The 13,644-nt window shown below is 33.1% G+C and overlaps 2 protein-coding genes and 1 pseudogene across 4 annotated transcripts; all 3 read left to right on the forward strand.

The window, feature by feature from the left end:
* Positions 1 to 1,146: 1,146 nt before the first annotated feature.
* LOC123904194 lies at positions 1,147 to 2,902 on the forward strand (annotated as a pseudogene).
* Positions 2,903 to 4,271: 1,369 nt separating this feature from the next.
* LOC123904195 (AAA-ATPase At3g50940-like) lies at positions 4,272 to 6,735 on the forward strand. Its single transcript, XM_045953883.1, has 5 exons — positions 4,272 to 4,278; positions 4,619 to 5,146; positions 5,182 to 5,709; positions 5,981 to 6,074; positions 6,402 to 6,735. Exons 1-5 carry the CDS (start codon positions 4,272 to 4,274, stop codon positions 6,733 to 6,735), a joined length of 1,491 nt encoding a protein of 496 aa, XP_045809839.1.
* Positions 6,736 to 8,454: 1,719 nt separating this feature from the next.
* On the forward strand, positions 8,455 to 13,638 carry LOC123910375 (phosphatidylinositol/phosphatidylcholine transfer protein SFH12-like). Of its 3 annotated transcripts, none has more exons than XM_045961469.1 (15): positions 8,455 to 8,518; positions 8,849 to 9,004; positions 9,094 to 9,280; positions 9,369 to 9,468; positions 9,742 to 10,008; positions 10,090 to 10,167; positions 10,283 to 10,384; positions 10,469 to 10,518; positions 10,636 to 10,735; positions 10,841 to 10,918; positions 11,002 to 11,109; positions 11,898 to 12,021; positions 12,213 to 12,370; positions 12,714 to 12,791; positions 13,057 to 13,638. In XM_045961469.1, the coding sequence occupies exons 2-15, from the start codon at positions 8,971 to 8,973 to the stop codon at positions 13,069 to 13,071; spliced, it is 1,479 nt and encodes a 492-aa protein (XP_045817425.1). In that variant the 5' UTR covers positions 8,455 to 8,518; positions 8,849 to 8,970; the 3' UTR covers positions 13,072 to 13,638. The 3 variants fall into 3 exon arrangements, with proteins under 3 accessions (XP_045817425.1, XP_045817426.1, XP_045817427.1); XM_045961470.1 differs by lacking the exon at positions 8,455 to 8,518 and adding an exon at positions 8,538 to 8,618; XM_045961471.1 differs by lacking the exon at positions 8,455 to 8,518 and adding an exon at positions 8,546 to 8,632.
* Positions 13,639 to 13,644: the final 6 nt, after the last annotated feature.

The following is a 13,644-nucleotide window of genomic DNA, read 5'->3' on the forward strand; positions in this document are numbered from 1 at the left end:
TGATTTTTATTATAATAAACAAACAAATTCAACTTTTCTAAAAATCTCTAAAAATTGATCTCTAAATTATTTTACATCAAAATCACTATTTTTTTTAATCCGTAACAAACGGCCTCTAATCTTTTTTTTTTCAGCAACAAAAATCTTTTATTATCAAATTCACCGTAATATAAGATATTTTGCAAAATAGACAGAGATAGCCGCTAGTGGAATATAAAAACAATCAGAATCTTGGTTTATTAATAAAATCATATAGAATCTTGAACAAAATATCCTCAAAATAACCTAATTTTAAAGCATATCTTCGCAACAGAAACCCTACAAATAGGAGTTTCGATTGGTTTAAAGAGCAAACAAAGCAAAACAACAATTCTCCATCCCTCTCACTTTCACATCACAGTTCACAATCACACACCAACATGAGATCTCCATCGATGAACCCTTTTTCTTCCTTGTTTACAACAAACATTGGTTCATCATCATCAGCAGCGGACCTAGGGGTGGGCTGAGGTGGGCCACGGCCCACCCCCACCTCCAAAAAATAATTTTTTTTATATATAGGGTATTAATTTAAATGTATTATTAATGATTTTAAGTCATCCGGTATATGTATATGTACAAATATTATTGTAAATATTAATTTAGAGTATATTATTGATGATTATAAGTAATTCGGTACACATATTAGTTCAAGTATTAGTGTAAATATTAGTTCATAATTAATTGAATTTATAATAATAGATAAAATTAGCAGTTGAACTAGCATATATAAATATGAAATAACATAAAAAAAATATGTTTAATTAATATTAAAATTTTCAAGTCCCATATTTTCACATTTGTTGCAATTTTAGTCCTATCTCAATATTTTTTTATTACTTTTTTGCTGTAAAATTAGCGAATTTTAATGGGAAAAAATTGTGAATTTTGGTCTCAAATTTGATATTTCATCTTTAGATTCAATATTGGAGACAGTAAATCACCTTTATAGCCAAAAATCACAATTTTTAGAGTAAAAATATAGTTTGTTGGTACCAAAATTATAACATGTGAAAATAGAGGAGCAAAAAATTCAATTTAAAAATAGATTGATTATTTTTCGGCCCACCCACGATATTTTTTCTCGTTCCGCCACTGATCATCATCATGGTTCACATATATGCTTCCTTCTCTTCATTTATGATGATTTTAAGAACCGCAATCAATGATCTCATACCCTTAAGGCTTAGAACTTTCATCATCTCAAAGCTACAATCTTTCTTCATAAATTACCAACCCTACAATCATCAAGTCTCACTTCAAGTCGATCAACTTTGGGATGGATATACCAACAATATTCTTTACAATGCAGCCAAAGAGTATCTTCCTACTAAAATATCCAAAACTTACAAATCCCTCAAAATTGGGAAACTATTCAATCAAAACAACATACTATTAGCTTTTGATGGAAAGCAACCAGTTGTTGATGAATTTGAAGGCATCAAGATTAAATGGATGCTTAATGAAAAAACCAATAATTCTCTAGAAAATCCCAATATTGAACATATGAATAAACCAAGAGAATCTCAGGGAAATGGATTTGTGTTAAGTTTTGATGAGAAACATAGAGATAAAATAATGGAGAAGTATCTTCCGCATGTTTTAAGTACTTATGAAGCTATAATCGCTGAGCGAAGGAGTCTAAAGATACATTTATCTCGAGATGGTGGCTGGAGATCAAGTGATTTTAATCATCCAGCTTCATTTGATTCACTTGCTTTGGATCCTGATCTAAAGAAAACTATCACAGATGATTTAGATAGATTTTTTAGGAGGAAAAAAATCTATAATAAAGTTGGTAAACCTTGGAAACGTGGTTATCTATTGTATGGTCCACCAGGAACAGGAAAATCTAGTCTTATTGTTGCTATAGCAAAATATTTGAAATTTGATGTCTATGACTTGGATCTAAGTTCTGTGCATTCTAACTTTGAACTCACTACAATGTTGAGAGGGACATCTAACCGATCCATCATCGTCATTGAAGACATTGACTGCAACAAAGAGGTGCTCGATCGATCAAAATTTACGGACATGTATCCAGAAGATATGGACATGTATCCATATATGGGGGCTAAGGTTTGTTGTTTTCAGATATATATATATATATATATATATATATATATATATATATATATATATATATATATATATATATATATATATATATATATACACTTGTGTCAAATTATTTTCCACATTATGATATATTAGGATGTATTGCACCGGATCCAGATTATGTGCAGTCGAAGAGAAGTGACTGCCATGTAGTCAGTATATATGGACTGTTTGATTAAGATCAGACTTCCATATGTCTTGACTACTTGCGGTGCGACTGCACATAATCCAATTCCGTATTGCACCTAAGTTCTAACTATTATTTCTGTACATGACCAGTTTAATCTCGCGGACCTGGCAGCTAAGGGTCGTAGAGGTAGATATGCCAATGCTGGAAAGTTTGCTGGAAAGTTTACTCTATCAGGACTTCTTAACTATATGGATGGTTTGTGGGCAAGTTGCGGAGAGGAACGGATTTTTATATTTACTACAAACCATAAGGACAAAGTAGATCCAGCGTTGTTGCGCCCAGGACGTATGGACATCCATATTGAGTTGTCTTATCTTAAAGCCAAGGCATTCAGAATCTTAGCTTCTAATTATTTGGACATTGAAGAACATCATCACCCTCTCTTAGAACAGGTTGATGAACTATTGGATAAAATGGATGTCACCCCTGCATTAGTGGCAGAGCATTTGTTGAGAGGTGAAGATGCTGATGTTGCTCTCAAAACACTTATTAAACTTCTTCAAGGAATGGACATTTCAAGAGGGAATGAATGAAGACTATAGTCAGCAAGTATAGAGTCAAGTCTTCTCATTAGGGTCCTTACTAGTGAAAAACTAACATTTAAATTTCATTATGTCATTTAAAATAAGGGCTAATGCTAAGGTGGATTCTAATATGCATGACAATTCCGATTATATAAAATATGTCATTTCTTTTTTTTTTTGGTAATAAAATATGACATTTCTAGCTATCATGTTGCCTTTATTTTGTTTATTTTATTTTATTTTGCGTGGGTTTCTTATATTTTATTCCATTTATCCCTTTAAATTGATCAAAATTTCTTTCATGTCCCCTCATTTATTGAGAGATATCATCCGGTAATATAAATCTTACCATAAAAATTCTTGAACAAACATTTATGATTTGGGGAAACTACCAAAGTTTTTTTTTTTAAAATAGAAAAATATAATATTATTGATAATAACTGGTCTCCATACAAGACGAACAGAGACCGGAAGGAACAAAATTACAAAAATAGAGGCGCCGTATATAAGTGGAACATCAATGAAGAAAACCAAAACCGACACTACCTAACAGAGGTCAACTTCTAATTCCATACTTAGAAAGACACTCCTCAATCTCCAGACCACAGACCACCAAAGCAGACATCAACTCGACCCATAGAAACGCAGTAGTTGCTATAGTGAGATTGTAACATGCCATGGCATTATCTTCTAACCTTGATTACTTTACTGTATAGGATTTGGTACAAGATTGCATTAAAGTGTTCCATATGTATTAATAGAACAAGAACAATGAGATAACCCAATTTTTAAGAAAAGTAACCCAATTTTCATAATTATCTCTACTATTAAAGATATAAGAGAACAATATAAATTGGTTTAATTCATATCTAAGTTATTCAGGTAAATTCTAAATATTTAGGAGTAGTTGTTGAAATCGTAAAAGATTTATATATTTGGAAAACTAAAGTTTGTTTTTTTTAAGCTTTCAAAAAAAAAATTGTTTTTTTTTTAAAAAAAAATTGGTACATAACATATTAAATTTATTGGAAAAAGTGTGTGCAAAATAAAAAAATATTTATTAGCGAATTAAAATAAGGGTATAATAGGAAAATAAGGTGCAAAAATACATTTTCTTAATTTCTAAAACGACAAGTAATTTGAAACACACGGAGTAGATGACTATTTTATTTTCTTTTTTCTTTTAATAGATTAATGAGTTGATCATATTAATCTGTTTTGTTACTGTTTTGTTTCAATCCATAATTTGTTTTATTTCTATTTTTAAGTGTATCATTTTTTATTTTTTTTATCTTATATTATTTCGATATTCTTTTTTAGTGAAGGATATAAAACTTACAACGTGGTTAATTTATGTCGAGTTTGTTAATAAATTTATGTACAAAAAAATGCCTTAAATTATGGCGAGTTTGTTAATAAAAGACTTTTGCTGCTAAAAAAACATGTCGTATGTTAAATAAGGGTATCGTTAGTATTATGAAAAGTCACATAAATTTTTTTGTATAATCTTTATATATACAGGTATAGAATAAGTATAGATGAACAAATTTGTTTTAAAACAATACAGAATCTCACTTTGTTAAGTTCTATAAAAAAATACATAAAAAAAATCTAACTTTGTTTATTATAAAAAACAAAAATCAATTTGTTTGTTTCGAAGCTTATGCAATTTTAAAACAAACTGAATCTCACAAATACGAGTATCAATCAGTTTAAAGAGCAACCAGTCTCCCTCTTCACATCACAGTTTCACATTCACACATCAACATGATATCTCCATCGATGAACCAGTTTTCTTCCTTGTTTACAACAAACATTGGTTCACCATCATCATGGTTTGCTATATATGCTTCCTTCTCCTCATTTATGATGATTTTAAGAACAGCAATCAATGATCTCGTACCCTTAAGGCTTAGAACTTTCATCATCTCAAAGCTACAATCTTTTTTCATAAATTACCAACCCTACAATCAACAAGTCTCACTTCAAGTCGATCAACTTTGGGATGGATATACCAACAATATTCTTTACAATGCAGCCAAAGAGTATCTTCCTACTAAAATATCCAACACTTACAAATCCCTCAAAATTGGGAAACTATTCGATCAAAACAACATACTAGTAGCTTTTGATGGAAAGCAAGCAGTGGTGGATGAATTTGAAGGTATCGAGATTAAATGGATAATTATCGAAAAAACCAAAAATCGTCCTTTAGAAGATCCCAGTAATGAACTATATTATGATGAAATGTATGAGAATATGCCAAGAGAATATGGTGAAAAATATGGAATGTATACGAATAAACAAGAGAATCTCAGGGGAATAGATTTGTGTTAAGTTTTGATGAGAAGCATAGAGATAAAGTAATGGAGAAGTATATTCCACATGTTTTAAGTACTTATGAAGCTATAATCTCTGAGCGTAGGAGTCTACAGATCCATTCAAGTCAAAGTGGTTGTTGGATGCGAAGTAATTTTAATCATCCAGCTTCATTTGATTCACTTGCTTTGGATCCTGATCTAAGGAAAACTGTAACAGATGATTTAGATAGATTTTTGAGGAGGAAAAAGATCTATAAGAAAGTTGGTAAACCTTGGAAACGTGGTTATCTATTGTATGGTCCACCAGGAACAGGAAAATCTAGTCTTATTGTTGCTATAGCAAAATATTTGAAATTTGATGTCTATGATTTGGATCTAAGTTCTGTGCATTCTAACTTTGAACTCACTACAATGTTGAGAGGGACATCTAACCGATCCATCATCGTCATTGAAGACATTGACTGCAACAAAGAGGTGCTCGATCGATCAAAATTTGCGGACATGTATCCAGACATGGGCATGTATCCAGATATGGGGGCTCAGGTTTGTTGTTTTCAGATATGTATTTAATTGTGTCAAATTATTTTCCACATTATGATACATTTGGTCGTATTGCACCAGATTGAAAAGAGGTGACTGCACTGCAGTCGATCGTATCTAGACCGTTTGATTAAGATCAGAGGTCTATATGTCCTGACTGCATGCAGTGTGACTGCACATAATCCAATCCAATTATAAATATTATTGCACCTAAGTTCTAAATATTATTTTTGTAAATGAGCAGGTTAATTTCCTGGACCGGGTAGCTAAGGGTGGCAACTCTGCCAATTCTGGAAAGTTTACTCTATCAGGACTTCTTAACTATATGGATGGTTTGTGGGCATGTTGTGTAACAGCCCCCGGGCCCCATCTTGGCGATCCCGAAGCTGCCACCTCACGACCTTCTCCACCCCCCTCTCTAGTGGAGTTTTTGCCTTCCGTGGGAATCGAACCACGTACCCTGGGGTTCAAATACGTGTTCAATCCATTCTCACTACCAATTGAGCTACGTAGCCCAATTGGTAGTGGGAATGGATTGAACACGTATTTTGAACCCCAGGGTACGTGGTTCGATTACCACGGAAGGCAAAAACTCCACTAGAGAGGGGGGTGGAGAAGGTCGTGAGGTAAAGCACCGGGATCGCCATGATGGGGCCCGGGGGCTGTTACATGTTGCGGGGAGGAACGAATTTTGATATTTACTACGAACCATAAAGACAAAATAGATCCAGCATTGTTGCGCCCTGGTCGCATGGACATGCATATTGAGTTGTCTTATCTTAAAGCCAAGCCATTCAGAATCTTAGCTTCTAATTATTTGGACATTGAAGAACATCACCACCCTCTCTTAGAACAAGTTGATGAACTATTGGATAAAATGGATGTCACCCCTGCATTAGTGGCAGAGCATTTGTTGAGAGGTGAAGATGCTGATGTTGCTCTCAAAACACTTATTAAACTTCTTCAAGGAATGGACATTGAAGACTATAGTCAGCAAGTATAGAGTCAAGTCTTCTTGAAATTTATGCATTCAATGTTTTAAAATTGTAGAAAATTATCTTCCCAATATAAATTTTCTTTTAATTTCCTTTTTTGTTACACTTAACAAGTTCCCCCACATTCTACTCCTAGAGAATGCCTAAAAATGCAGATTCACTTGCACAGTTAGTTAATTTTTGAACAAACCAACAACTTCACCTTTCTCAAACATGACTTTATCTAAATTTGTCCACTAACTTATAAGTATACATTGCATAAAAAAAACTTATAAGTATACATACACATCTAATTACAGTATAACATATTAATTAACTTTTATAATCAATTAAAATTACTACGCCTAATATGCTTAAGCTTTTGGCATCTTTGATACATTCAAAAAGGAAAAAATCAATAAAATTTGGAACCCTAAGCTATATATATATTGTAATAAATGCACTGATATTCATGATTATAACCGAAGAATATGAAAATCAAATCAAAATTCAATTACCTTAGTTGTTACGTGGCGTAGTAGCTAGCGATTGAGATCGAATCAGGATTGTAACATTGTGCATCAGGATTCAGAGATGAAACATTTTGTGAGGAAGCAATTATGAGATCAATGTGTGAGTAAACAGTGGAGCGATTCCGAGATGAAGCCATATGTGAGGAGTCAGGAAGCGATTCTGAGATTGATTGATTTGTAAGTAAAGAGTGTAGTGATTTATTTATTTTTTTACAGAAAAATGATTTATTAATTAATTAATTAATTAATTAATTAAGCATTAAATAAATGTTTCATAAAGGAGTGGATAAGGAGAAGCCTGATGAGGAGGATACAATGTGTAATTCTTAAATTAATGTGCATGATGATATGCACCGATGAATGAATTTTTATTTTATTTTATAAGAACAACGAATGAGATCCGCCCAATTGCGATCTAGATGAGGTTGAAACTATTTAATGCTAAAATTGATCTCGGATCAGAATAGACAGTTGAACGAGCCGAATACTAGTGATGAAAAAATAAAGGGTCATGCTAACCGGTGCCCTCGGGGCACTAGTTAAGAATACTAAAATAAGTAATTTTTGCATTGAAAAGAACATTTTTTATACTTATAAAAAGTATATTACACAATTTCCAATACATTCATACCTTATTTAGCTCCTTAACCAGTGCCCCAGGGCACTAGTTAGCATTTTCCAAAAATAAAAATAAGAACTATCAATGAAATACTTTTTTTAAGGGAATGAATAGAAAATGCTAAATAGTACCTTGAATTGAAGCATTAGTTAAACTTATTTATTAATAAAGAAACTCTTATTTATCTCTTCTTCTCTCTCGGTTTTGGATCTCGATCCGAGTTCCTCAACCAAGTGACCTCTCGAAAAACAAACTATTAATAAGAAAATTATGTGTTATAACTTGTTCATTCAATACTTAAAAATATAAAAAAAAATATTTTTAATATTAATTTTATCTTTTATTTCCTATTTTGATATGCTTAATAAATTTCTTGTCCAATCTCTTAACTTTTAGGATTAGGACATCAAACCAACATTTTTTTTTGTCTTATTTTGTTGTCAAATAGTGTTGTATAGTATTGTTATCATTGTGTTTGCTAATTATGAATTACAGAGAGATTGACGGCCTTGTTGAGACTTTGTCAATGGTTCTTCACTGTCTCTTACCTCATTTTTTTCTAAATATAGCTATTCTTAGTATAATGATGGTTTTATATAACCTTTTTTTCTTTAACCTCTCTCTCTTTCCTTTTCCCCGCTACCCATTCGCTTTCAAAAGGTAAATATTCTATTTTCATATCCCTTTCTTTTCATTTGGAAATAATCTTTTTCCTTTCATTCATCCTAATTTGCTTTCTTCTTTTTCCACACAATTTAATGTAAGATATCAAATGTATGTCATTTTTTTCCAAATTCTGCTGCAAATTTTGATAAATGTCATCCATGCATGTAGCCACAATTATGATCACAATGTCGTTGCAGAGACTTCTAAAACCTTTATATTGCATTCACAATTGTGGTTGCGTGCCCGGAATTTAAATATATAAACATGTTATGTGTCTGTGTCCGTGTCTGTGTCTCTGTCTAATGAAATATTGGTTTGTTGCAGGCAGGGCATTTGGGAGTGTTTGTAGTTTTTTGCCCTGCATGATATGAGTGCTTGATTCTTCTATTCTTAGCTTCAACTCCTCCACATAACAAGCAGCAAAATCAATCAACCGTAACGATCCCATGTCAGGAGGACCTCCTTCAGCTTCTGGGAATGGTAAATATATGTTTGTTTTAGTGTGATGTTAATTTGACGATTAAATCTATCTATAGTTTTTTTTTTTTAACAATGTGATGTTGTTGTAGGTTCTTTTAAACAAAAACTCAGGAGTTCTTTGTCAAGAAAAGGTAGGCGTAGTAGTAAGGTCATGTCTGTTGAAATCGAGGATGTTCACGATGCTGAGGAGTTGAAAGCCGTTGAAGAGTTTCGTCAAGTTCTTGTAGCGGAAGACCTCCTCCCTGCAAAACATGATGACTATCATATGATGCTTAGGTTACTTTTTCTTGTTGTGTGTTTAGTTTATCATACTATTTACAATGAAGCCGGTATGCTAATATTCGTGTATTTTCTTTTTGTATAGATTCCTAAAGGCTAGGAAATTTGAGATTGATAAATCAAAGCTGATGTGGTCTGATATGTTGAAATGGAGGAAAGAATTTGGTGCTGACACTATTGGGGAGGTAGGTACTTGGTTGTAACTAACAACGATGTTTGTGTCTATGAAGCACAGAAACAGACACCTGACACCAACACGTTAACCGTGATAATAGTTTGAGAAAATGGCATAGTTCAATGTAATCATATGTTGGTGTCGGACACCGCACGTGTCTGACACGGGGACAAGCCTCGTCTGAGGAGTGTGTGTGTTTCATAGGTTTGTGTGAAGCTTGAGGGGATTTAATTTGAACATTTAACTTATAATTTGTATTCTTTTGTGACCTTTATTATACTAGGAATTTGAATTCAATGAAATTGATGAAGTAATGCAATATTATCCACATGGACATCATGGAGTAGACAAAGATGGACGACCTGTGTACATAGAAAGATTAGGACTAGTCGATGCGACTAAGATGATGCAAGTCACAACCATGGATCGCTATATAAAATACCATGTAAAGGAGTTTGAGAGGACATTCGATGTAAAGTTTGCTGCTTGTTCAATTGCTGCCAAGAAGCACATCGATCAAAGTACGACTATCCTGGATGTGGAGGGAGTGGTATGCATGAGAAATAGTTAATAATTAGTTATATATGAAAAAGTTGCTATAACTGAGATAACTATTGTTTAATTGCCATAGGGGCTTAAAAGCTTCAGCAAACATGCTAGGGAACTTGTTACTCGCATTCAAAAGGTCGACGGAGACAACTATCCAGAGGTATTATTATTATTATTTATCTACTTTTGGTCAGAATTACAGGAGGAAAAGTTTTGCTGTGAATAAATATGATGGATTGGTGAGTAATATCATGAAATTGGTTGGTTCACTGCAGACCTTGAATCGCATGTTCATCATCAATGCAGGTTCTGGATTTAGAATATTGTGGAACACTGTAAAATCCTTCCTTGATCCAAAGACCACAGCAAAAATCAATGTGAGCCGATAAACTTTATCCTAATTCTGCTTCTTGTGTTCGGAAAATTGTGTCATTGAAACTTATTAATTTATATATGAGCAGGTTCTTGGCAACAAGTATGATACTAAGTTGCTTGAAATAATTGATGCAAGGTAAGTTCATAAATACATTGAATATCTTAGTATTTGGAATCAATTCTTTATTTTTACATTCCTCGTATTTCTTTGTCCGTCTTAAAGTCTTCATATCCATTTTGTTTTCTTTTTCAGTGAGTTACCCGAGTTTTTAGGAGGTACATGTAAATGTGCTGATGAAGGAGGATGTATGCGTTCGGATAAGGGACCATGGAAAGATGCCGAAATAATGAAGGTCAGGCCTGCCACTATTTTCTTTTACCTCTATTTTCTTCTTACAAGTTACATCTCTATTTTTAATTTCAACTAATAATTTTAAGTCGCGTTTATGGAGTTGCAGTTGGTTCAGATTGGTGCTCACAAATGTTCAAAAAAATCTGCGTCTCAGATTGAGGAAGAAGAGAAAACAAATTCTGAGGTGAGAAAGCTCAATCTAGAAACTTAGTGTCTTTTCGCATCTGTGAACTTCTTAACTGATCGATTGATAAGGATGTACTCTAGGACCCAAAGACTCCAAAGACTCCCAAGACTCCAAAGACTCCAAAGACTCCCAAGACTCCCAAGTTGGAGGCAAATGTCACCGCAGAAGCTTCTCCAGTTTGCGAAGAGGTATGTTAATATCTATTTTTAATCTTGTTAAGAATAGACATATTCCAAACTACATTCGAACAATTCTAATATAGATACAAATGATCAATTCTTATTCCAAACTACATGCGACCGATTCTTATATATCAATTCATCTTTGGCTTGCTTCATAAGCTACATGTTATATTTTGCTATGTGACAAGATTTTGGATATGGCCTTCTTCCTTTGCAAATTCACCGACCATAGGTTTAGACAGATAACATCAGATGGGCTCCCCTCCTAATTCATTGTAGGCTCCCCGCCTCAAAATCAACAATAGGCTCCCCGTCTATAAATAAGTCACGGGCACTAAGGCTAACTCCTACTGTTGTTAGCCGCAGTGTTCTGATTTAGTTCCCCCTAAAACAGTTCAAAAGCCCAAAACCATCAACTGGTGGCATTTATAGAAAATCTATCCATCAACAAGTAAAATATAATATACATATAGTTCCATAGTATTATTCAAATTAAAATAATCAATTTAACCCTCGATTGCTTGTGTGTTTACCGTTCCTATCCCCTCTGTCATATAGTAATGTTAAATTTTTGTGATGCCCCTTTTATATACCAAGAGACTATGTAAAATTCTATTAACCTTTTATTAACTTCATAAGCTAACTTACTTGGATTTTAAAATTATAGTTAAAATTTTGAGGCTATTACATAGTAGGTCTATTGACCTCATCCATTATTATCCTCTTGCTTTTTAGTTTTCTCAATTTCCATTGTTTCTTTAGTTCTAACTGTCTGAAAAATATAAGCCTCACAGGTCCCTGCTGCTAAAGCTTCTAAGCAAGAGGATGTAACCCCGGCGGTGGTTGATAAAAAACCTTCTCATAAAAAAGTTGAGGATAAAAAAGTTGAGGAGAGTGACCCAATGGCAACATCAAAAGGTACATTATGGTCGACAAAATTATACATATCTTTGAAGTTTTGACTTAGTTTGTGTTAAATTGTAGCCGCAATCACAGTCATACCACGATTGTACTTGCAGACTACAATTTAAAACCATGATCCTGTGAACATTTTCATATCTTTGTGAATGGCTTAACATTATTAATCCGAACTTATTTCCATCCTGCAGAGTTTGTGACTGTCATGAAACGCATGGCTGAGTTGGAAGATAAAATGTCAAACATTAATCATCAGCCTGCATTAATGCCACCTGAGAAGGAGGAAATGCTAAATAATACTATCAGTCGAGCTGATTTATTGGAAAAAGAACTCCAGGCCACGAAGAAGGTATTCAATCTGTTAGAACGGCATATTTGGTTGTAAAGAAAACAAATGAAAAAGATGCACACAAGAACACAAATGATCGATCACATATTCACATAGTTTAACTAATTGTGCATACACGTTTCCGACAGCAAAGTGATTGCTATAGTTTTTTTATTATGCAATTCTTAGGATTGCGCAATATAACACAATGTTTAATGACTATGCTCGAGCGACTGACTACTTACCAGTAGTGAATATGAGTCATACTCGACATAATCATTAATCATTGTCTTGTTTTAAAACTTAGGCTCTATTTCTCTCCTTTTTCTTCTGATGTTTCTTGTTCACAATTTTACTTTGTCAGGCTTTAGAGGATTCACTGGCTAAACAAGAGGAGATTTCGGCTTATGTTGAGAATAAAAAGCAGAATAAAAGAACGTGTGTATGTAGACAACCAATACAACATACCTACCCTTTCACTTTACCACTCGTTGGAGTTTAATGGACATGTACTGACAGTGTAAAATAGTTTTACACACTTATCCAATAAGAAACCATCAATCTGTCATGTCATACAACTAATTTCAAAATATCCATGTGATTTGGCGGAATACAAGTTGCTCATTGGATGTTGTAAAACTATTTTACACTATTGGTGCATATCCTATTTTCTCATAATGATAACGCAATTTACTTTCTTAATGCAGTTTTGTCTATGGTAAGTTAAAAATGTGGATGCTCAACAAAGCATATGATGTCCAGAGATTAGCAAGGGATTGACTTCCACATTCTGCCTTTCATGAGACTTCCCAAATGCCCTTTTACATAAATATTCCAACCAACAACATGTTAACTTGTAAACTTACAAAACTTTGACAAGAAGAAAAGGATATGCTCAATATATGATTTATGCAAATCAGAATTTTTGTGTTTATTAGGGTAAGATTAATTGATTTCTATGTAGTATATATAGGAGCTATGCACATTATGCAAAGCAGTTCTATATTATGTACACAGGAATCAATATCTTGTGTACAAAATTAGAGAGTATGTTTTTATTTATGTGAAAATTTTACTCACACAAAAGAGCTATCCTTTTTGTCAAAGAAAAAAAAAGGCATCAGTACTATATGGAGGAATAGTTGAAAAAGACATCATGGTGAACTATTCTCTTGCCCTCTTAATAATGAAAATATAATATTTTAACAACAAAAAAATGTATTTTTAGAATTAATTTTTCTCTTTTTAGTTTTTTTATTAGAATGTTATGGAGATACAAAATAGATGAATAGTTT

Source organism: Trifolium pratense, linkage group LG2, assembly GCF_020283565.1.
Source record: "Trifolium pratense cultivar HEN17-A07 linkage group LG2, ARS_RC_1.1, whole genome shotgun sequence".
In the NCBI taxonomy this organism is placed as follows: domain Eukaryota; kingdom Viridiplantae; phylum Streptophyta; class Magnoliopsida; order Fabales; family Fabaceae; genus Trifolium; species Trifolium pratense.